The 26159-nt window shown below is 43.5% G+C and overlaps 1 protein-coding gene across 1 annotated transcript in view; it reads left to right on the forward strand.

Moving 5' to 3' along the window:
- ahcyl2b (adenosylhomocysteinase like 2b) overlaps positions 1-26159 on the forward strand; it is a gene marked incomplete at its 5' end in the record, with an annotated part of 47881 nt that overhangs the window by 5357 nt on the left and 16365 nt on the right. Inside the window, one exon of the mRNA XM_080022578.1 lies at positions 25927-26035. Coding sequence (XP_079878704.1) covers positions 25927-26035 — 109 coding nt within the window. The remainder of the gene's footprint in view (positions 1-25926; positions 26036-26159) is intronic.

The raw sequence follows: 26159 nt of genomic DNA on the forward strand, positions 1-26159 counted from the left end.
CTGAAAGCCGTAAATCTACTGGCAATGTTCCGTACTGCCGTCATGCCGGAACGGGATCTGGCCGGAACGGCTGTGAATGGAATGGTATGTGGGAATGGAAGCGGGAGCATTTCCGTAAAGGAGGGGTGGAGCGGAATTCAAATAAAGCACCAATAAGCGGGTTTTTACGAATACCTTGTTTCACCCAAATATTAAAAATAATTATTGGGAAAAGGGGGAAAAAAAGATTTGGAAAAATGGCGAGTCCGATCAGAGCTGTGGCACTCGGCTGTAAAGACGAGAAACTTGTCCAGTCTCTGTGGAGATAGGACATTTTATTCTTAAATGTTGTTCTTTTCCATCTTAAAAATGACACTCAGACACTGGACGTGTCTTTTAGAGTAAAGGGTGCGGTCAGGGAGAGGTAGAACCGGTGGAGGATATTCATTCTCCAGAGGCAGAGAGTGTACGACTGGTTGAAAATGATCACAGTTATTTAATAACATTGGGTTCAGGTTCTTGGGTCTGGGGACGGGGGCCGCGGGGCGGGCAGACAGGGAGCGAAGTGCTGGTCTAAAAACTGATTGTTGCCTAGTCTCGCATGATATTAAGACACTTCGCGCGAGCATTACGTAATAATCATCCATGTGGAACAGACTCAATGTGGGAATGACTGGCTTTGCCGGGAATTAGTTTTTATTTTTTTATCCAGCAATGTTACTGATTCCGTGTGGGAAAAGGGCCTTTTCTCTGCGGATGCAAGGGAGGAACATGTCACTCAGCCCATCTTCCGTGTGACTCAACACGTAGACCAGGCTGGTTAGCATCTGTGTGTGTGTGTGTGTGTGTGTGTGTGTGTGTGTGTGTGTGTGTGTGCGTGTGCGTGCATGTGTGGCAGTGCCCGTGCTTGTAATCATATGCATGTCTCCAGGGGATCCGTCTCTTTTCATTGGAGTCATAATGGAGCAAGCTTTAGTGACACTGCCTCCCCTGTGTTCTACCCATCCATCCATCATCCATCCTTTCCTCCCTTCACACTCTATCTTCAGTTCTCTGCGGCAGCCTGGAGGAGCCTCTCGACATCTAACGATGGCACGTATTCATTTAGCACAAAGATATAAACTTACATGTGTATTTGTTGTGTTTTTATTTATTTGGTTCCACTCAGGGTTTCTTATTTTAATTTTATTTTGGTGGTTAGTGGTATAGTATTTTGGTTTTTCAAGCAATAGCTCCCAAATCTGACTTGTAGTCGCAATTTGGTGACATCCGTTGTCATGAGTTAATAGTAATAACTTACATTTAATGACTCCCAGTAAATCATTGAAAGATTCTTGTTTTGCCCTCAGCAGTGTCATTTTTATTTTTTATTTTATGCCATGTAAAGATTACTTTTCAGCCATCTATACTCACGTTTGAGCAAAGGTTCTTGGGATATTCTAGCCTGTCTTTTTTTGTTTGTTGTTGATTTCACGACCTGAGATGCCTTCCGAGACGAGCAGACCAGCGTGCCCGTGCGTGTGTGTGTGTGCGCGCGCTGACAGGGAGAATGTGGCACCATGGCGTGAAGCCTGAGACTGACTTAGTGCGCTCACACCGAAAGCCTCCAGAGAGGGTGAGAACTATTATAGTGTGAGAGGATTAGTTACTAACTCTTTTAACTTTAATCGCTGCTACACATCGCCTCTTCATCTTTTGTTACAATTCGGGTGTAAACTAGTAGGTTTCCCTAAAACCATCCCTGCACAATGGATTTTGAGGAACATTTTCTCCCATTGCCCTGTAGTTTAACACAACTCCGTTCATACTTATCTTCACATATTGCCTGCAGCTGACTGCTGATCAACAAATTTCTCCATGTCAGAATCATAGCAGACATCATGCAGTCATTTTGCAGTCAACATTACCAGAGGTCACCGTCGGGGAACAGAGTGATTCAGTGCAAGACACAGGGCCAGGGCAGCGTGAAACTCAAAAAGGAGATGGGGAGGGCTTGTAGGTTAGGCCTTGTAAACAAGCCTAGAATGATGAAAGAATGATCCTGGTCAGACCAGAGCTGGCCAGCTGAAGAAACCCCGCCACACATGGGTCACACTTGGCTGAAGCTTTAAAGAGATTCCCGGACAGCGCTGCATGATGTGCTGTTTATTAAAACTGCATGCTGGTTAGTGCAGGATGAACGACCAGAGGGTTTTATGTTCCCACATGTGTGTACAGGGTCTGGTTCATTCATTATATAAGACTTGATATAAGACTTAAGACTTGCATCATAGTACACATACTCAACAGGATGAAGAGTTCTGTAAAGTCACAGGCTGCTATTTGTCATCAAGAAGAGCAATGAAGTCATGCTGAACTCGAGCCCCTTTCAAGGGTCATGCCGAGCGATTCTCAGCCCCGTTGGTAACAGTTACGGCTGCAGTTCCACTATGCACGTTTTGGCATAGAAAGGTTGTGAACCATTCCTATTCCTGGATTTTCGGCCCCGGTGTAGTAACTGTACCAATTGGGGCCAGAACGAGCTGCGCGGAGGCAACCAAATGACTTTAGGGTTGGATGATTGGTTTCTCAGGACGTGTACAGACCTCTCTTCCGATATGTGTTACACGGTTGCGTACTGCCACCGATGGAAGTGAGTGAGCGATGAAAAATGATCAAGGGGAATTAGTTTCAATGAGCCTGCCTTGACCTGCGGAGAGTGACAGCGAAATGTGCAGCGATGTTGCTGATCCCCAGAAAATCGCTCATGGTGTCTCTATTTGAGTGTCGGCGTCCCACCCAATGACGCTTTATTGGTCAAGCCACAGAGTGGCTTGTGTGAAGGGCGATTGGCCGTCACGGTGAAGCCACCATTACATATCATGACAGTTTTGCGAGCGATTTCGCCTCCAATTGGCTTGCTCACTCTCAGTGCAGAACGGGTGTTATATTAACATCCAATGGCACCATTGTTGAAATACTCACTTCGTGTGAGACAAGCTCGTCAGCATTTTCCCTTTTTCCACCCATTTTCATATGTTGTGAATATTGGAAAAAAAGAAACTAAACATTTTCTCAATGGTAGTACATGTTTATTGATACGCCCACAAACAAACAGTGGGGAACCCTAACCCTGTTAATTAAAATGATACTCGTCTGCTCACGTACAGAAGTGAACAGAGCAGCAAAAAAACATCAGAAAAACCCAAACAAATTGAGATTCTCCATTCGGAAAGGGTATGTGGCCAAGACCGCGGGTCCTTATATCTATGGAAATTATAAAAACTTTTGCATCTGCATGACGTAGATGACTGTCGTCGCTGACGCATTGCGTCATCTGTTGTTGTCACTGTAGTTTTTCTTCGGGACTTCCTGGTGCTGATTCCAGTTCCGCCACTGATGGAAACGCAAATCGTTACCAAGCACAAGCGGGCTAATTGTCGTCACTCCGCCCGGCGTGGTAGCATGTCGGCCTTAGGATAATTGTGGAAATGAGGCAAAAGCATCTCCCTTGAATAACAAGAAACACTACCACTACTACTACAATTACCATTTCCAGTTTTTTAGGGCTGGGTGTGCCCTGTTTTTCTCTTCTTTTGCAGCTTAAAAGGCAAAATATTGCTTTGCTTGTGGATTCAAATCCTAACCTCATTTAGGTTGGGCAGTTGGGTAGACAGTGTGCGCCCTGTGGTATTGTTTGAATGGCGGTATGAAGCTCTTTGCTCAAAACAGATTCCTGACTGGACTGTTGTCTTTCATCCGTCTCAAACTTGTATAAAAATCGTTTGTTTTCTTTGATTAAACTGTGATTAAATGAATCAGTGTGACTTGGTCAGTCGAGTACGATTATTATTATTTTTTTGTTTCCCCAGCACATCCAAATGTAGGGAAAACATTACACATGGAAGATGTTGAGGAAAACGTCTGTTACCCAACTAGACATGAAGAGCAAGATAAACGTCTCCAAATAGATTCTTGGGAGAACACAGTTGTGTAATTTTATGTTTCCCGAGCTGTCGGTGCCATGCAGGGATGAGGGTATATTTGGAAAGCTTCCCCCTCAGTGCACTCATGTCCTAGATGGGATATCGCTCTGTTTTTAATGGCTTAAGAATAAACCGTCCATCTACTTGATGTCTGCTGTGCTCTCACTTCCTGCCCTTCCACAAAGTGCTCTGTCGGGTCACTCCCTGTCTCTTTCTCCAATCCTCTTCACCCCTTCTCACCCCACCGGTTGAGCGACTGGGCTCCTGAAACCAATGCATGCAATCTAACCAACTCTCCACAGACGAGGGCTGGGCGATACTTATCAATATAATATTGATTTCAGGAGACTAGATGTCTAGATGTCATCTGGCATTTTGGTTTTCGTAATATTGCAACATAATTAGATGTGTTTTGTTTTTTTAAATGAGGCTGCATTACAGTAAAGTAATGCAATTTTGTTAATTTCATAAACTGGTGTCTGGGTGTTCTAATAAACACCTCTACCTGCTTGGCCATCACATCCACATTACTAATGATTGGTTCTCAGATCTTTCTTGTGTGAGCTTTGAAAAGCACCAACTGGCATCTCCAAAAAAGTCGTCAAATTATCGATATCTAGCTATTCTTCCAACAATAGTGATATTTGGTTTTGTCAATATCGGCCAATCTGACACAGAAACACACACACACACGCACTTTGTCTTTCGAGTCCTTTTAACGCTCAGTCAGTCTCATTGTGTTCCGACGAGGTGCCAACTCTCCTTCCCAGTCGCCCCGTGGTGTAAATGGCAGTGCTGCGTAGCGTGGGCGTGTGTGAGATCTCACGTTCCCGTTTGCCTTCGCCTTCATCACAGAGTCTGTGCTGCTGGCACTTGCAGCGCAAGTTGTTGTTGTTGTTGTTGCTTCCTTCCTTTTCACCCACTCTCTGATTGCCAGATAGTGATTTCTCTGTTAGTCTCCAGATGGTTTGTACTCGCTGTTATTCCCTGCAGTGAGACTCTGGACCAAGAGAGCATTGCATGCAAAGGAGGGCTGTTATCTGAGGACCATTTTACCTGCTGATGAACTGTCTGTGATTAAGTGTGACTGAAAGAAGGGAGCGGTCGAAGTTTTGAGTTTTGTCCAGCACTCGTGCTTTCAATTCATGTGCACAAAACACACACATGCATGCACGCTTGCTGGTTTTCAAGTTGTGCACTATTGATCTTGGTCAGCTTCGCCTTGGTAGTCTGTATTAAAATGAACCATACAACAGTTCAATAGGTTATAATTTAATGTTTAAATGTCAATCAAATCTCCTCAATATCAATTCAATTTGTCTTTTGGGCGCCATCTCTTGTAATGACCATAACAGTTAAGGTTGACATTTTTACAACAAAGTTTGTTGAGATCCGTTACGTCATGTTATTGTTCAATGGCATCAAAACAAAAAGTTGAAGTTGAGTTTTCAGACATCCTGTAGTATCTGTATTGTCCAGTCATATATGTTTTAAAATAAAGATAAAAAGTCAATCATTTTGAAAATTGTAATATCGTTACTTTTTCCCCCCGGAAGTTTACGCAACCATTTTCTGCTTAAATCAAATAGCAGTACAGTTAGAAATGAATCAAAATGTTTAATTACTGTAATAGACAGAATTTGTTTTATGAAATGTTTTTGTGATGCATGTCAAAATGTACGCTGAAAAGCTGGCGGCGATTCTCCATGCATAAAATGTCAATATATCGATAGAATTTTATTGTGCGCAATCTCATCAATATTTGATTGAGTCGATATTAAATCGAATCGTGCCCCTGTTGTATGGCCGACACCCAACCCTAATACTTGGAGTAGGACATCTGTTTTTGTTTGGTTTTCCATCGCCGCTTCAACACAAGGTGCCATCCAACATGTGTTTTCTCGTCGCATCGTTGAGGCCTAACAATTTTACTGTTTAGTCTCCACAGTCTACACTCCTAGCCTGAGGTGTTTGGCTGCTGACATGCTGTTGAAGTCAACTACTGGCAGTATCATTATTCAAACATCCCAACTCTGCTTGAAATATCCATCAGCTCACTATCTCTGCGCAAACACGGCTCATTGAGTTACTCACAGAGGCTTTTACAGACTCCTTGAGTTCCTCAAACAGCTGAATGGATACACGACGCACGAGGATGAATGGTTGGTCATTCCCGGAAGCTGCGTTGCATGACACTATTTGAAATGTTGAACTTTCGTCTGGTGGTGGGCGGTCCACCTGCGTGTTGTGTCGTTTTATCTCCAGTGTAGAGGAATAACAACGGCATGTTTCAGTCGTATTTGGCGCGCGGCAAGGAATGCAGCTCATACTTCTTCTGGCCGTGCGTGGACAATGGGCCTGTATTGTGTTCAAAAAAGTGCTGGCTCACAAAAGACCCTCAACAAAGCGCCACACACACTCCTTCAGCCTCCTGTCTGTCTGCTCTGCTTCCTACCAGAGGCTCTCATCTGGCCTCATCTCATCTAACAACCCAATTAAATGCTATAAAGACCTTGCTCGTTGCAGGTATTCCGTCCACCTTGGAAGGTCACCTCCCGGATTTTGAGGAAGGTCAAAGGTTGAGAGCGTCAACACACTCCCATTATATATGGCTGGTTGAAATTAGTTCAATGAAAGTTTCCAATACCTTTTTAAATAGCATCTCGTCAGATACTATCTCGTCAGTGTCATTGAGCCAAAAATAAAGGACACGGAAATTTGTGCCATTTTGTTCCATTCCTTTATACAATGGCTTTAACAGACATTATATGTAGATGGCTTAAGTGTCTTTTCATGGCTGTTTAATAAACAGACATTAAAGACAGAAAATAAATAATCCAAAGAACCCTAGCACCTCTCAACTGTGTCTTTCTGTAGAATTCTACCTTCCCCAGTCAAATAAAATGCTGTTTATGGCAGCTGGAGGGGAAAAACAAAAAAAACAAAAAGGAAAAAAACCCACAGACCTTCAATTATAGAATCCTAAAATGGACCGCTTGCTTTTGCCATTTGTTGGTGTTAAAAAATCTCTGTCTCTCCGTCTGCCACGCTCTTACGCTAATCCCAGAAAGTGTGTCTCTTCGTGTTTGGTGTTTGGCTTTCCGGATTATCCATGCATTCATGGTTTCATTTAGCTGAGAATAACATTAATGCTTCCAGTGCCTGGATGTGTTGACTCTGGAGAGCTGTACTAGTAGAAATGTGATATCTATTGATCCAGATGCCTGATTCAAGTCAAATAAGCAGATGCACAAAAAAAGCTGCTCTTCTGTGATTGTCATATATTGGTGTTTTCTAAATTGTTTATCTTGGCACTATCGACATTATAGAGTGTTTTTTAACAAAAGGCAGAGGACTATTGGGTGGAACAGATGTATACATCTGGTCAGTAGCGTGGCTCATTGGTTTTCTCTGTTATTTGATCACCGCAGTTTAATTCTCTCCCTAAGCCCCGGATCTTAAAAGTATGGCCTTGTTTGCCCCCTTTTGTAGAGTAGACCGTTATGCACACTTTAGTAGACGCTAGCAATTTGGCAACAATCTTTCCGGGCCCTGTGGATTCATGTCCCAGCAGCTTTATTGACCTATCTCTTATTTCATGTATATCTTATTTTAATTTGTTCCTCCACCTTAGTTGCTAACCATCACGCCAGCTCCTGATCTATCGAACAAGTTGTTTTGATTGATCAAGCACTGCCAGGGGAAGTCCTGGTGTCTTCCATAAAACCAGTGAAAATGTGGCAAAAGTTGGACTTCTCACAATTAATTATAATAGATGTGTTCATTCTTTATGACCCAACCCACTGGATTTTATTTCATTATAAGCTCCACTGGACGGATGCGGCCATGTTCGTGCGATACCAGGGTAAGAGATGTCTCGACCAAGTTTAAGCTTGGCAGTAGCCTTCCTGGCATAGATACTGATCCTTTGCAAGAGTGTTCGATGACAATTTGGCTGTTAAGTCAGGAAGTGATGATCTCATCAGCCTTGTCCAGCATTTATAGTTTTGCCCATGCCATGAATTGGAGGACTGTTAAAACTGGCAGAGAAATAACGGTAAATGGTAAATAATTGAGGCTATGGTGGACATCTCAAAATGGGTTTTAATCACTTTAAGGTGTTAGTGCCTCTTTACAAGGAAATCTAAAGTCCAATGAAGCTTAAAATGATCCTCAAAGGACGCGTGAGGCCCTCGGTCTTGGCCCTCAGTCTCCATTCCAGCGTGAGATTACAGGGAGAAGAGGCACGGAAAGTGGAGAAGAGAGACACGAGGGGGCAGAAATTAAGTTAAAGAAAGACGAAGAGAGTGCGTTGGCAGGCCTCCTCGCTCTCTCTCCGTTAAGTAGCAGGTAGGTTTTAATCCTTCACTAAGCCCTGTCATTCTTTTTCCTCTCCTTTTCTACAATCGCTGTCCCTGGGGTTTGCCATTCCAACCAGAGGGCCACAGATTGCTCTCGTGGTCTAAGCTCACTGCAGATAGGCCTGCCTAAATGTCGTGCACGGTCTTGGAGAGCACTGAGGTCGCTCTTAGCTGCCGGGCTGGGTTATTGTTTGAAGTCCCTGTAAACTGAATTCAGTGATTTGTTTCTAAACGACCATGTACATGTTACGAAGGAATTGCAGAAAATATGTGAAAAGACCTCGCAATTGTTAAACTGATTCTCACCATTTTTTTTGGTCCGGATTTTTTGGTTGGGCCTCAATCACGACTCGATATTGTGGTGCGGGCATACTTGGCATTGCCCCTCCCCTAACACTGTATAAACACCAGGTTGGAATTGGAGCGTCAGTGGTGAAATGAGCTAAGTTAACAGCTGGGAGTTTGGCATAAACTGCTATTTTGGGAATAAACACCCGGAGAGGTAGACATGGGCAAAATGTACTTTTATGATTTTGCCAGCACTGACCGGCAGAAACACAAATCAGTGCATATGTTCCTGGAACAAAAAAGAATCGTCCCGTTGGTTTAACGGCGTGGATTTTGTGACGTTAGCATTAGCTGCATGCTAGCAGGCCGCTGAGCCCCAGCCTGGCCTGAGGAGGAGCGAGGAGAGGGGGAGTCCCGCAGCCAGATGGCGGCGCTTTGAGGTGGGCAACTAGAGACACGGGACGGGGTTCAGCAGAATATTTGTCAGACAATAACTGAAGTGTACTTTAAACAAGAGGTCTGCCATCTTACAGTACATGCTTTGTAGGTCTGAAATATGAAACCTGCCATGTGTTTTTAATAAGTGAGTAGTGATGCAACCTTTATCAAGGATTTGCAATACCCCCACGCCATAAACTGCGTACAATAACCTATAAATTCATGCTAAATCCTCATCACCAGTTCTTAAGTCGTCGGAGCCCAACCAGGCATCTTGAAATGTCTTAAATCTTTACCCAAGAGTCACTTTACAGTAACACACCTTTCATTTTCTCATATGCATGCAAGATGAGCATTCACATTGTAAACCACTTTCTTTATCATGCTACATCACATAACAGATTATGCCGTTTCGGAAAAGTTTATATTTTCTGTTGCTAATCCACTTGGTCGCTTCTACCGCGGCCCTGCAGAACTGTTTCATCGGTGGTGCCCAGTGGTGACCGCGCTCTCATCATGTTCAGTTCATTGTTTGTTTTCCGTACACAAACTCTTTGGATACTTGTGCAACTCGCTCCCCTTTATTTTGTGTAACAATGTTAATATTTTCTCCCCTTTCCCAAGAAAACACATGTGAGGATCAGCTGCAGAATGGCACCAATGGAGCTTGTAGTCATTCACAGAGTGCTGACATTCCTGTCCAGGGCTAGAAGTGCGATATGCCCACTCGTGCCACCTCGCAGCCAGCCCATAGTCACTGTGTAGCTTGGATGGCGGATGAGGGAGGGAGGGAGGGGGGTGAGGCTAAAAAGGGCACTGGTTGAATGGTCCTGCTGGTGACATGACTGTGCTGTGCTCACATCAAGCCCTTTGGAAATATTCTATACATGCGTGCCTATGTGGGCAGGCACGTGTTTCGCCACGGGTAATTTCCTGTTGGCTTGGTAACTGCCAGATCCATGCACGGTGTGTGTGTGTGTGTGTGTGTGTGTGTGTGTGTGTGTGTGTGTGTGTGTGTGTGTGTGTGTGTGTGTGTGTGTGTGTGTGTGTGTGTGTGTGTGTGTGTGTGTGTGTGTGTGTGTGTGTGTGTGTGTGTATTTACAGTCTGAGCACTTGTCTGTGTGTATAAATCAGTACAACACTTCTTGCATCACCACCACCCCGAGGGTAGCCTGCTGTGGCCTGGCTTTCTCTTTTTCCCCACTCATACATACGCACACACAGCACCATGCGCCCGGTACCTCCTTCCTGAACAGCAATAGGTCAAAATTGTCCAAGCCCATATGCTATTGGTTGCAAGCTGGGAGGTTGTGCTGCCACCTTCCTCTCTTTCTCTTAACACCCTCTGCGTCCGCATGTCCTGTTTTCACGCTGATGTGCTCAGTCTCCTCTCCGCATCCTCACGCGTAGATCTGCTGCATTTCTCTTGCCTTCTTCAATAATTATGTTTGTCCACCAACCATTCTGCCGCGCGCGAAGAGGACGTCTGTCAAGGTCACTCCAGCAGGCCCCACTTTCATCCTACGTTTCCACTCACAGTCCAGGATAAACACTAAACAACCAGACAAAGCAAATACCGACGGCATGTATTTCCACATCGCAGTAGTGGAATACAGGTATTTGATACGTGTATTAGTGATATTAAGTTGTTTGTACATGTCTGTGCCATTGTTTTTGTGCTTTTCTGATTTTGAATATCCACTGAGAATATCATCTGCTTGGCAAGCCCCCTGTGTCTTTAGTTGAGATGTGCAAGCTTAGCCTGCAGTGTTACTATATTGCAGGTATGTAGGTAGGGTTGCGTTTAAAAAAAAAAAAAAAAAGCCCAAAACATACAAATTAAATCTCTTTTGTTTTCATTTCTGAATCGATTTGAGAATTATATCAACACTTTGTTTGGAAGTCATCAGAAACAAATTGAAATGTGTAATTTCTGTCTTCCTTTGCATTATTAATTTGTTCCATGTTATATATTTTTAATGCAAATCCGATGGTAGAATTGAAGTTTGGTAGTAATTCTCATTATGCATAAAATGTCAATATATCCACATACAATTGAATCATGAACCATCTCTTCAAGATCTGACTGATATTGAATCGAATCATGAGATCCTGCTTAATACCTATTCCAGAGTTTCCGTTCGAAAAAATTGGTGCCAGTCTACGTGTCCTGGAAGATTTCAATTTCCCAGACAAATAGGACAGATTCCGGTCAAATATTATCTGTGTTTATTGAGCTTAAAAACAATTGATGCGCAGGCTATATATAGAATGACATCATCAAGGTATGTCAATTTATAATATTTTTTATTGAATATTCAAAATAAAACAAGTCCCCGGCAGTTATTGGTCAGAGGCGAAGCGATTCAGATCAGCTTAGATCGTCCAAACTGATTGGCTTCCCGTTGGAACTTTGTCGAGCGCGAAAATGAACAGTTCTGCGGACTTTTATTTTTTTTCTATCAAAACGATCCACCCAGCACTTACTGAAATTGTGCTTGGAGGGAATTATTTTCACCGGACGTTATGACCGGAGAGATTTAAATATGTCGGACTTCAACAGATTTTCCCGGTTAAAAAAACGGCAATTACCGGATAGAGGGAACTCTGATACAATTGGATCATGAACCATCTCATCCATATCTGATTGATATTGAATCAAATCATGAGATCCTGCTTAATACCTATTCCTAGTATTCATCCACCTTAGTGAAGTGTACTAAAGCAAGACAGTTAATCCAAGCTCTGGCTGTAGCCCACTCTGACCTCCTTGTGGCAGAGGACGCATGAAGGACCGGGAACGGAAGTTCGGCCCACCAGTTTTCATATATAATATCTATGTGTGGTTTTGTTTCTCCGGCTATTATTTCTGTTATCCTCCTGGTCGGCTGTAAAGCCATTTAAACACTTAGTTTATACTTAGTGCTACTTAATGCAAAGAAAAATATTATGCAGGTCGAGAAGCCGAATGACATGGTAAGCCAGCTCTCTGTCATGTGGTTATCTCCAGGAATAGCACGCATAAGAAACACTTATGTAAATGGACGCATTTAATGTGCCATCCAAGGGTTTTGTGTTTTTGTCCAAAAAGCCCACGTAATCAACCTCTCCCGCCTTCCCATACGGCGGAAGAAGGACTTTTGCGGCGCGCACGAAGGGCCGAGAGAGGGAGTGGAGTGAATGAGACGGAAGGATGAGGAAGCATGAATGAGGCTGTCCCTCCATGCACAAAGGCCACGTGTGGGCGTCTTGAGAGAACACACTACAGTTGTCGTCCTCGAGCCTCTCATGTGGGCCGGAACGTCCGGCGGCCAAAGCCAGGGACACAAGTGGTCACGACGCCGCGCTCATTTGCCCAGGCATCGTGACTGTTCCATGCGTCAAACACGGTCTTTGCCCTTACCCAGTGATTATGTATGGAAATTTAGATAATTCTCACAGGCACTTGCAGACAAGGTCAAAATAATTTTGCCTTCATCCTTTTCTCTGCTTTTTTTTTTTTTTTTTTTTTTTTTCTTGTACATTTCAAGGCCTATTCCACCAAAGCCCTCTTCTTTCCTGGAATGGATCTATTGCATCCTGCTCTCAGCCAACATTCTCGTGCTTGTCCTTCCTCCGCGCTGGTTGGATTTTTTTTTATTTATTTTATTTTTTATAGACGGGGCCCGGTAATGTTTCCCTGAATCATTTCAAGATTGGAAGCACTTATCGGATTTGGCTCAGAGGATATTTGCAGCGTTTATTTATGAATTTTTTTTAACTGATAAAGCCTGGACCGCACTACAATATTTTTCAAACCTGGACAGATGTTGAAAATGTGAGCGACCCCCACACATAACGACACATCATGATAACTTTAACGGTTTCATCCCTATAGTGTGTGGGTGTGTGGGTGGGTGGAGTGGAGTAGAGCCATTTGCCCAAACAGCACACCACACACAAACAGATTCCCTTCACCAACAACCAGTCCTAATCTCACCAAGCCACACAAGATTTGACATGGAAATATAGCGCGACCAAACGTGACTTTAGAGTAAACAAACATAGCGGGTAACGGGCTATAACTACCAATGCAATTTTTCACTTTTATTTTATTTTTTTTTTACAAAAAATCCCAAAGAAAAAAAAAAACAATGGATGAAGAGATGGAGCAGGCATTAACATGGACTGTACATTTTACAGTTGATGTTGTGTTTAGGACTTATTCCGTTTTCGTCAGCTTGGCTCCCAATTGGCTCTCCGTCTTTCCCCACGGGACGATCCACAGACCGCCGCCCCCGAGGGTCCCCCCCGCACGACAAGATATCAGCCCGTAAATATTATTATTATATTCGCGATTTGCGTTCGGTGCCGCCGGGACGGACTTCCGAGCAGATCGGGGGAAGTTAAAAAACAAAACAAAAAAAAAAACACTCATGACATCCCTCACACCACAGGATAATCTGGCACGGTAATCTTCAGAACCATCAGGAAATCGGGACTTTGCTCATGATTGTCGGAAGGGGGGAATCTGGGCTGAAATTGGCTTGATTATCTTGTAGTATGTACCTGCTTAAGTTGTTAACAGGGTCTGCTCCTCTCTCAGACGGCGGCATCTTTTCTTCAGTCGTTCAAGCCCTTGGACAGACGTCAGATAGTCGTTAAAGCCCTATAGGCCCTCTGCTTTGAGAGCGTTTGATCCTGGTTAATGCCTACCAGCAACACTTTGATTACGTTTCTTGAAATCTAGTTTCTAGGGCTCTCACGGTCTTGACATTTTAATTGATGATTGTCAGACAAGTAATTGATGATAATAATTGATAAAAATTGAATTTCAATTTTTCCGAGGTTTTGTTTATTTCATGCAACTATCACGGTATAAGCTTACAATAGTGTAATAATACACATTCATTTTATGAAAAAGCAATTTATTGACATTGCAGCATAAAACTTCAAGGAGACACTAGATTTTCCACAACAGATGGAAATACACCCAATTTGCGTTGTATTTCTTACATAGTTTCTAAAATTGCTTTACAATTCCCTTGATAGTTGGATGAAAATATGATTGTGGAATCCAGCTATTTTACCGAATGATTGCGATTATCTCAAATAATTTTGATCAGCGGATTATTTACAAAATTGTGACAACTGTTGGGGTTGTTTATAATAATAAATAATTAAGTTAATAATAAAGTGTACATATTTAACAAGCCATTGGTAAAAAGGTCTATATTAACAAGCCACTGTGGTTGATCATTAACAAGTCAAATCCTTCACATGTATATCTAGGCCCATATCTTTTTAAAGTTTTGACATTTCAATCTCTGTCGCAGTTAGTTGTATCCTTAGTTACAACTAACCCACCCCCCACGGTGGTCGGCGCAATCATAACAAAAGTTTAGCCCAGTCCCAAACCAATTTGTAGAGCAGTTGTAGACATGTCACAGATACACACCATTTTTCCAGTCATTTGAGATCGCCAGCGAGACCAAAGGAGTAACAAGCAAGTGTTGACACGACATCATAGTGTCCTTTCATGTGTGCTGTCAATAAAGAATGATATTCAAAACCAACATATATATTTTTTGTTTGTGTTCCGCCGCTGTGGCCAGCCGTACGGGCCGTGTGCTGTTTGTTTTGGTTTTAGGGCCTTCATTCTCTGAATCGGTCCAAGGAAAGGGATCTGTTATCTTATTCCGACACGATAACACAATCAGCGCTGTTGAGTGTAGCCCACAGATAAGATAAGACCAAAGTCTTATTGCCGTTATAAAATTGTGACACAAATTTATGCAATTCCACATCTGGAAAAAAAGTCTGAAAGACATTTTGTACGATGAGCTTGGGAAAATAAGTTCTTAAATCCATCTGTGCAGTGTTTATTTTCACTTCTGGGTGTTTGCAGAAAGAATTGTGGGGGCGGGGGAAGCTTGCACAATTTTGCTGTTGTTTTTGATCTACAACCCTCTTATTGTTCACTGAATCCTTTAAACATCGATAATGGTTGACCGTCATTTAGGGCATTGTCTGATTTTTGGTGTAAAGTTATCTCATAATTTATTAAAAGGATTGGGGAAAATAACCAACAGATTGGGGAGTGAAAAGAATTGTTAGTTGCAGCCCTAGTTGACACCCAACACTTGTGGTGTTTGTGTGTGTGTGTTAATTCCATGGTTTGAGCTCTGGATGTGTTGCCAGCTGTGGCCCTGGTGCTCCCCAGGGGCCCAAGAGACAAACAGCCAACCACTGGCCCCAATGGAGAATACTTCCTTCCTGTCAGTCCCAATGTGTCCTCTCTCTCTCTCTCTCTCTCTCTCTCTCTCTCTCTCTCTCTCTCATATATCAGGTGACTTTCAAGTCTCTCGAGGAAATACCCTGAGTCATGTCTCTACTGGCCTCAGCCGAGTTTGCCCTGGGATATCCTATGTCTGCGTGGAGATAAACATAGGAAGAGAGTTATTGACAGACTGATACCCCTTTTCCTCTGTGCCCAAAACCTGGTAACGCCCGCTTACATCTGGCATTTGTCATTGGTGGAAACGGTTATGCCCGGCTTTCATTCCTGGGACAAATTACCCTGCAATAGTCACAGGTTTTTATCGGCTCTAGCTTCGATCGGCTCCGATAGAAACACGACACCCGCGTGATGCAACGAGCATCGAGGTTTCGGATGTTGGCGCGTTAGACAGGGATATCCGTGTATCATTCGATCACTTCATTTTTGATTTAGAATCTAAAATTAGGAGTCATTGATTTTTTTTCTTCCCCCCCCCCCGCATGTGGGACCATGAAATGTTTTGAATATGGGGACTGCTCTGTGGGGACTCTTCGATCGCGCCGACCACACGGAGAGAACCCCCACACACCCCGCCGGGCTCTGGGCAACTCTAGCGCCGCCCAAGCCGGTGTCCGGACCGGAGGAGCCTACGGGTGTGGATGCTCCATCCTGCTCCTACCCCCCCCCCCCCAATAACACTGGAACCATGACACGCCCCTTTTCTGGCATGTTTGTGACGTTGAACGTGGCACACCAGAAAAAAAGGAAGGCATACTCCTCCACTCTGGTAATTGGAAAGGCATCAATCAACTATTTTTAGCAAATTTATCCGCGTTAAAAAAAAAAAAAAAAAGAACCTGCGTATACCGGCAAATTTTGGTGTTAAAGCGGTATGATACACACAACTCAGATCTATGTGAACTTTAACCCTTTTTCTAGTCATACAGAAAGGAACACTGATCAAGGCATACTGATATATATTTTTTTACACTAATGGTCACTTTTTTGGGGCGTTGTGTGGCAGCTTTTAAGTGCTATGTTATTTGTCCTTGAATTACTTTTCTTCAGGCTCCCGATCCAATAAGAGATGAGCTGTAGTTGACAGACCTTCAGAACAAAGGCCAGCTTCTGCTACTGAGATGGATGGGCACCTCACCTGCTTAATCAGAATAATAAAATTGTGCTACTCACTTTAATCAAGCTAAAATACAACTTTTTGTGTTTTCATTCATTGGCTCTGTACAGCTTATCTGTCGGCTATCGTCGTGTGTGCTTTCTGCCAGTTCAAACCTCATTCACTCAACAACGTCTGTCGGCGAGAAGGGGAATGCGTCAGAACTGCCATCAGAGTTGTCCCGCTCAGGGACACACAATTGATTACACGCAGACATCACGTAGTAGGCTGCGTTCCGCTGTACGAGGGCCCCGGTATCTCTGGCGTTATCTCAAACAAATAGTTTCTCATCAGTGAACAATGATTGTCTTTGGTTCTTTATCAAAGAGCACTAAGAAGATGATGATTAAAGGGTTGTGAAGGGCCTCGGTTTGGTTGCTTCACGGTATCTCTCGGGGGCGGGGGGAGGGGTGGTTGGTAGAAGGTTGAATGGGTAGGAGATTGATGTGTTGAGGCATGAAAGTGGTGAGTGGTGGTCAAGTGTCATGTCAAGGCACACTGTATATTATGGTGGATGGGACTGGACTCTGGACGCCACAGCCCGTAGCCTGTGATTGTCTCACAAGGGAGCGTTAGGGGGCAAGAATCTCCAATCGAAATAATGAAATCCTAGAAGGTAGATTTAACCTGGAGTTTAGTGTTCATAGTGGTTGCGTTCCCCCTTTTCACTTCATCACCATTTGGCTCGAAAGGCTCCCTCCCTTCCTCTCTGACGTCTGTTGTCCTCAGTTCACTGGAAACATTCCTCCCTCATTCCTGCTGTGCCAGGGAGTTAAGAGAGCATGTCAACAACAGCCCTGCCTTGGCAATGCCATTACGCCTCAAGTGTCTCTCTCGGTCTCCCCCACAGGACGCCGGCACTCTGTAAACATAGCACTCTGTAACTGAGTGCCTTGGTCCCCAGATCATAGGAGTGTGGAATATTCATTTAGCCGAACCGCAGTGAGTAAGTGAGTGCCTTAAATTTTAGGTATGGGTGGTTAGTTTAGCGACGCTACAATGTCACCTGTGACATTTCTTGATCTCTCGGGAAAAGTCTGTTTCACACATAAAACCTAACTTAAGGTTCACAGAGTTATGGAAGCCGCTATTTTTAAAGTTTGGGGAGGTGGGAAAAAAACCTCAAAGTACCATAAACCGAACCACATAGTCCTGACAGACAATCTCTTCTACTGAAATACAGTTTTGAGTTATCGACTGGTGTGATTATCTAACCATCTCATTATCTTATCTGTGCCATGGGGTAGAAAGTCTTTCATTTTATGCACAATGTCTTAAGGGCCCCTAAGGTCGACTGAGACAAGGCTTACAGACAGTTGTTTGTTCTCAGTGTGATCGCTGCATGTTTTTGGTGCAACAGATCAACCTGTAACCCCCTGGAGTTGCAGCTGAGAACACATACTGTACGTGCACCTATCTCTGTAACGTTGTCAACAACCACATTAAAGAGATAATAGCCCTAAGATATTGACGATGAAAAACGTTCTGTATTGAGTGTTCTCATTGATGTTCTACTGCATGTAGATGTGTTGTAGTGATAAATGATACAAAGCCAAATATTAGTGTTTGGCTTAGGGGCGTGTGAGTAATACCAGTTATACTTGTGTGTGATTGGTTCTGATCTCTATTGGCTCACCCACAGTAGCGGTGACATTATTTTCGTGACCTGTGCCCAAAGTGTCATACATTCACAGGTGTGTGTGTGTGTGTGTGTGTGTGTGTGTGTGTGTGTGTGTGTGTGTGTGTGTGTGTGTGTGTGTGTGTGTGTGTGTGTGTGTGTGTGTGTGTGTGTGTGTGTGTGTGTGTGTGTTTAGCTCAGCTCGGCGGGGACAATACGAACCAGCACTGTGTGTGTGTACAAAAACGTTTGTATAATTCAGAACAACCTCTGCCATAATGAGTAGTTTTAAATAGGTAAAACACTGTGACGGCTAGGTATTTTTTTTAATTACGATACTAGTACGAACAGCAGAGCGCACCGACAAAGCTCATTCGCTTGCGCGCACAGGGAGGATGTTTGTGGACGTATGCACGCAAGAGCGAGGAAGCAGATGGAGGATCTCGACGTGGTGTTGTGGATGGTGGGGTGAAGTTGCGCTTCCCTTACTAGGTCGAGAGTGGGGAAATTTACAGAACGACTTTCACAAAACATCGAGCAGCGGGGCGAGCAAGCTCCTTTTCCCACATGACGCCAATACGAAACATTGCCAGTAGATTTACGGCTTTCAGTCTAAGTGGGCAAGGGGCTTATGTTTGTAGGACAGAGGAGTCTCGGGAAGACAGGACCCTGCTGTCTGTCTCTCTCCAGTTCAGCATCCAATGCTTTTTTTAATGTTCCTTTTAATGTATCGGATGCTTGTGATCACGAAAAACACTCGCAATCTTGTTGAATATTAGGGATGCACCAATCATGATCTTTCATGGGTGATTCCGATTTCCGTTTTTTTGTTTTTTGCTTTTTTACAAGCAAATGGGCCAATACCAACATTTTTTTTATTTATCTATTTTTTTTTTTTTGCAAATGACTGTCTATACAATTTTTGTACAGTGTTTAAGCAGAAATGTAATTTTTTATAAAAATGTTGCGCACATACGTCTACATACATCCTCTTTGTTTTGAAGTCACCCCAGAGCAGACATTCATTTTAATAACTTCTTAATTGACCTTGTCCTCCAGCTTAGATAATTGTTATATAATATAAATTGTCCTCAAGGCAATGCTGTCTGTGCTGGCTTAGCCTGACACAATGCAATACTGAGAGCCCGTAACATTCCCTCATACATCCTCTGTATTTGTAGCCTGATTCAGAGCTGCTGTACTTTGCTTCTGAGTTAATGTGATATAGAATGCACCTTGAATATTATGGGGAAATGTATATAGGTTCTGAGGAAAATTTGACAAGACAAATTATCTTCGATCCATTCAGTCCATAGTTTTTCTATTTGGTGCCTATATTATCTGCTTCTCTCTCTGTCTACCTCGCTCGCTCTCTTTCTTTCAGTTTTTCATTGTCCAATTATCCAAATGCTACCCACCATCCTGCCTCCATTTCCATCTAAATCAGAGGGGAGCACTTACATGACTTTGTCAGATCGTTTTTTTGTTATTTTTGAGTATAAATAGGGCTTTTAATTTGCTTTGTTGCTACATTTTAGATGGCCACTGGTTCATTTAGACATTGCACGACAAGACACTCTGTTACCAGTAAAGAAAATATATAGTAAAAGTCTATAATGTATATAATAAGCTAGGCTTACTTCAAAATTGCAGACTGTTGCCTCTCTAATTAGCTGGTAGGTGTGACAAACTTCCCAACCACTGCCAAAATTACAGGTTATATGGCTGATAATGTTACACCTTTGCCGCTTTTGTTTATATAGGTTTATTATTTCTATTATGATCTTATTATCTTGAAGACATATACAAGGGTAACAATTGTATTTGTACTGTGTTGTATGTGTACCTTCAGCCAAAAATATATTGGGGCAGTAACTTTGAAAGGATATTGTGATATCTTATCTCTACCTAAGATAACATTTGGTGCTGCATATTTATCGGATTGAAGTTAATGTGCATGAATCCCCATTACTTCCACTTGGCCAAAACATCAAGGTGATATAACATCCTCATGGGACCCGGCACATTTTTTCTTTTTCTGGAAAAAATGGAGATGCTTGTTTTCCTTGTCCGTGCTCCTTGTCTATCTTGCTCAGCATGGTTACAACCTTTTCCCCTTTTAATTTTTTTCCTGAGTGAAGCCTGATGTTGCCTTGCCTGACGTTGCCTCGCTAAAGTCTCCAAAGGGGTCTTTGCAGACCTCGTCTTTTCACAGTGTTGAGCCAGCTTGGCGCCAGCCGACTATCCGTTTGATCCCACCTTTTGAACAAAGAGGTTCAAATCGGAGCTCTCACACAAAAAGTCCCACCCAGGGGGCAGCAGAACGCATGCAGGTTTTGGCAAGGTACACGACTGATTATTTTGTGTTTTTTTTTGTTTTTTTTTTAAACCGGTATTAATGGCGATTAGGCCATCGCAGTATTGTAACACTGTGTTGACCTACCAACTGGAATCACAGCGGGGGTGCGTGCATGCGACCTCTGATGTTAAACACACAACTGTCCCGTCATGGACACTTTCCGTGGCTTTGACAGGTGCGGCTGAAGAAATAGCCAGTCTCCCACCGGCTATGGCACTGTTTTGTTTTTTTTCAATTGTTTGTTTATTTTACACATTTTCCTTCATGAACCGTAATATGCAAGTTATGAGCATTTATCTCTGTTCTCATCCTCTTAATGTAAGCACCAGACTTGCTTCCAATTTATTTACTATACTATATTTTTTTATTTAAGATTTCTGTTGCGATAGAACATTATAGTGGAAATACTGCTTACTATATATATGTTTACGTATATATATAATTTATCTTTTAGGCATTGATTTTCAGTGCTTTTGAACTATTACAGCAAACTTTAAAGTATGTTTACATTGTTATTGGTTGTTAAACTAATGTTTAACACCAGCAACTGTTGTTGACTGGTTGCTTGTGATCAGTTAAAGACATTTTTTCATGAAACAGACATATGTTTCTTATGGTTCAAGCTTCTTTTAACAGCAAAAAAAATACATTGCAAATGTTACCAACAAAAAAATTGAGCAAAGAGTTCTGTCCTGTCAGTGGCAGAATTAGTCAAGGTAAGATTGGGAGTTATATTAATTTTGAATTCATATTGAGAAGAAATTCACACCACCAGTTTTCTTCATTGGCTCTAAAGAGTTCTCCCTAAAGACACACAGAATGCAGTAAAGTGGCATCTTAACAACATGGCAACAAAGCAGGACAGGGGAATTGTAAGTGCCAGTGGTAATCTGGTGTGTTTTGTGGACAGGGACCTAAATGGTGAGAGAAGCACGGCTTTGATTCATTCGCTTTGATTGACGGTGCAGCCTTGAATGCACACCAAACGGCCACGTTGATGTCAGCCCGGTCTGCACTACTTGCAAGCCTTGTATCCTCCAGGGCCGTACGTCAGTTGTTTAAACCTGTTGAACGTGTGTCTATTGAACCTCACACATAGCAATTATGTATTTCTCAAAAGAGGCCCAGACCCAGAACCTGAGCCCTGACAACCCTTCCCCTACCGTGTGTGCACGGAGACCGGCGCTGTATGTAATCCTAACCCACTTGTAGACGCTCACTTTGTCGCTTGATCTTTCTCTTCACACAAAACCACCTTCTCTCACTCACTCCCCTATCCCTTTACACACCGTGCTCTCTCATAATCCACCCTTTTCTAACATGTTCTCTGAGTAATATAATTCTCCCGCTGACACAGAAGTCCAAACTCTATTCAGCACGAGTCCATGCTTGTCACATTAACAACCCCCTTGTCAGGGTTGGTTTATCTGGATGGTTTCTCAGAAACCCCCGACACTTCAATGATTCGAATACAGTACAGAGCACACAGCACGGTCACATTTTGGGTAGGGGAGTATTATTTTCTTGTCACCAACCGGCAATATGTTTGCATGCCACATCTTTGAGCAGTCGAAGCACAATACTGTCGTTGGTGACTACTGACTTGCCAAAGTGGCTTATGGCACCTGCGTAGATCCAAGATGGCTACAGCTGAGCATTATATGGTTGAAGGTCGCTGTGGATAAGAAAGATACATGTGTTTAAATGGAATTTTCCACTGTGGTCTATTTGAAAGATTTTTTTTTTTAAGTTTCACTGGCTGGGCAATTGGCACAAAGTCAAAATTGTTAAGCCTATCAAAAAGTTCAGAGGGGATTTCATCTTCTGTTCAGTGAATCCTTGGAAAGACGACTGCCAATGTGCTTTTAATAAAACATTATGTCGTGTGTGTGTGTGTGTGTGTGTGTGTGTGTGTGTGTGTGTGTGTGTGTGTGTGTGTGTGTGTGTGTGTGTGTGTGTGTGTGTGTGTGTGTGTGTGTGTGTGTGTGTGTGTGTGTGTGTGTGTGTGTGTGTGTCACTGACACTTTGATTAATTGCTTGTTTATGGGCCCAGGGGTTCTCTTTTACCGTCAGCAAAGTACCTGCGAACACCGTGTTCATGGTGATTAAGTGTGCGTGTCGGTTTATGTGACTGAGAAACAAAACACAGGTATTATCAGTATAGTGGGGCAGGCAAACCTCAGTTGATGAGACTTGACGTGTCATTTAGCAGCTCTGCGGTGTTCTGCATTTGACCCCTACTGGATTCACTGATTATCTGACCTCAATAGCTGACTAAATAATTGGTACAAATTCTCAATCAACCATTAGTGGTTCATTCCAGGTTTGGAGGTGAGGCGTCGCAAACAGAACTTGCTTCGCAATATTTGCCTTGTCCGACCGTTACGACAATATTGAACACATTCTTGTGCTTTTAATCCCACTCTGCCTCGAGCCAATCAGGTGAGCTCTCCCTGGCTGGCACCTCCCCATGTCACAACGCGCCTCTCTCTCGCAGCAGCCCCTGTACTAACCTGTAATAATCTCGCCTCCAAAAAGGCCTTTAAGCCCCTCCATACGCTGCCCTCTGAGCTCCAAAATATGACCCTCAGTCCTACAGCGTGAACCTTGAGCTCACGAAATCCCTTCAGATGGAGTCCATCTAGGGGAGGTAGCACCAGCTTTCCACTGAATCTGGGCCATTATATCCTGTTATAAGTTTGATACCAGTCTACATAAAAGCGGTCTACCTCATGTTAATGCAAAGGCAGTTTAAAATGATTTTAAATGTCCCAGCTCTCACAAGTCACGCAACTCAAATAAGAAGCAATAATGAGTGATTTGTCAGTATCAAAGTTGTTTGTGCTGTTCAATGGCGTAGAGTTGGATGTAAGTAGTTTGATAAGAAGCCGTGCAGCTACAGTGTACTCCGTTAGCTGCCTCCGTTTTAGGGAGAAGCGCTTAACACAGCAGTTCTGACTTAATGTAAACAAAAAAAATATATATATATTAACAGAGTTCACACAAGGACCCTGCGGTGCTTTTTTAAATTGGAATGGCTGCCTTTTATGGTGCTTTATAAGGGCCCGTCGTTCAGAGTTGTGCCCTTGTACACATTCAAGATTCAAGAGGTTTATTCGTCACATACATATACATACTTGCATACATATATGCAGTGAAAATATATGTATGGACTGGTGTGCCGATTTTTTTGGATTGAACAAATCATCTCAAGTGTACTTTGTGTGGGGACCTTATGAGCATGTCAATGTTGTTTGGAAAAAGCCATTTAAGGTCCTTAAATTTCATTTATTTGTGTCTGTATGAGTCCTGAGCGGAATCCGAAAATTCTTATTGACCATTGACGTCTTCTAGTTTATATCAATACAATCGACTTGATACGATAATCCCCCCCAATAACTGGACCTAATGCTCTTACTAACTGGACACCAGGTCAGGTCACCCTGGGTCAGCTGGAACCCCTGAGTTGTGATACAAGCAGCAACCAAATCTGCTGAACAATCAACAATTAAACCAGAATAGAATGGGAGAAGAAGGAGAGAGGGGGGAGAAAAATGAACGAAAGGAAAACAATCAGTCGCATTGTGTCTCGGCGCACATGGTCGGACCAGTTTGGGCTAGTTCTGGGTGAAGTGGAGAGGAGAGTCGGCCTATAAATGGATCGGACCTCCCCCTCACCCTCCCTCAGCGCACGGTGACACGCGGCACACTCGTACCTGTCGCCATGCTGAAAAAGAAGAAGGATGGCGAGGTCGGCGAGCCCAGCGTGAAGAAGGTAAGGGGGAGGATCGGCACGGCCGAGGAAGCGGATGAAGACGGAGCGAGGTCCCGGCCAGGGCAGGGTGCGAGAGGGGGAATCCCAAGATGCATCGCGGGGGGGAAACCGAGCTTTATACGTCTTGTCGAAGACCACTTGAAACTCTTTTGGCTGTTTGAACGGCTAAAACCGACTGAATTAACCCGCCTTTTTACTGTTTTTTGATTTGTTAACTTGAAAGTCTTTTTGCTTTCCTCTCTGGGTTTGTACACCATTGTCCTCCTGGTTTTTATAGCCGGATTGTTTTCGCTTTAATGGGTGATTGTGGACTTTCCACTCCATTTCGGAGCGTGCCAACAGTCCGACTGGCGACATTGGTAATCGCTACGCTCACAGTGGGAAGAACGTGCAACAGAGAGAGTGAATACATGTACTTGTGCGTGTCCCTGCGGCGCTCTTGTGTATCATGACTCTGCGTTCTCTGATTGGATTGAAAACTTCTCCCTCATTAGTCAGAGCATTGATTGCGATCCGCGCTGGTGCGTCCGCGCGCCACGTGTGCATAGAGGGAAAACAGATGGCAATATTCAGGCACTGACTCACGCAAACCGCTTCATGGTACCGGCCATGTCCAAAGCCACACACAAACAACACACATCCAATTATCCCAACGTGCCCTGCTCCTGAGCGGCAAGTTATCGTCGGAACAACGAGGGCCCCCTAATGCTTTTGAAATCTTGTTTTATCATTGTAAAAGAAAGAGGGAAAAAAAAAAACGGAATGCATCTTCTCAGAATGTTTGCACCACTCGGGGACAATCTGCTTTGACAAGGACGAGATTGTGAGGGATAACGGACTGAGGGGTGACGCGCGTTCATCTCCCTGGTTCTTTTGGGCGACCATAAGACCACAGCGGTGACTCTCTCCTTCCCGTGTCTCCGCTCATATTCGGGCACCTGGCAGCCGCTGAAACCTTTTTTTGAATTTCAAAGGGACACTTTGTCTTCATCCCGCCATATTGCGTGCTAGAAATCCTCTCTTGGGTATTTGTCCTTGTTTTTGTGATATGCCAGTAATAAGTCATCCATTAATATGTTAATTAATATCAGCACTCGATGAATCATGCGTAGTCCAAGAACCACCCCCCCCCCCAACTCACATACATACACATACACATACACATACACACACACACACAGAGGCCTATGGTGGACTGTTGTACCTCGTATCAATAGCGCAGCCTTGATGTGCGGTGTTAATGGCCTCATTGTCTCCGGCCCGTTATCTTTTAATGTCAGACTGAACTCCGAGCTCCCGTCACTTTCTTTGGTTCTGTGTTGTTCTCGCCTTTGTTCTCCCTTTCTTATTTTACTGGCTGTTTTGTTTCGTCGTCATTATAAACCATTTTCTACAACAACGGGCATTTGGAATACATACTTAAATTGGGGCTTTTTTTTTTTAAGTCGCTTGTGTGGTTCTCAGCTGAGGAGCAAACCTTTCGATATCCAGCATTTGTTGGACTGGTCTCTGAAGGCTCTTCATTAGTGGCACTGTTTGATGTGGGTGGAGATCCCACAGAGATGGATGATCGTCGGACCACAGAAATGTCTGCTTTCCTCATCTAACCTGTTGTTATACACTGCAATCGAATCTGATCCCCCCTCTCTCTCTCTATTTCTCTCTCTCTCTCTCTCTCTCCAACTCCCCTGTCCCCCTCTCCGTGAGCAGATCCAGTTTGCGGACCAAAAGCAGGAGTTCAACAAGCGTCCCACCAAGATTGGCCGCCGCTCTCTGTCCCGCTCCATCTCCCAGTCCTCCACAGACAGCTACAGCTCAGGTAAAAAAAAAAAACACACACACTCTCATGTTCACACACTCTTGCCTCTTGTTCACCTCCTCAAACGCACACATTGTTAAAGATGCATGCAATTACCCTCCAGCAAATTATATTTTTAATTCAT

This window comes from Zeus faber, assembly GCF_960531495.2.
Source record: "Zeus faber genome assembly, chromosome: 21".
Taxonomy (NCBI): Eukaryota; Metazoa; Chordata; class Actinopteri; order Zeiformes; family Zeidae; genus Zeus; species Zeus faber.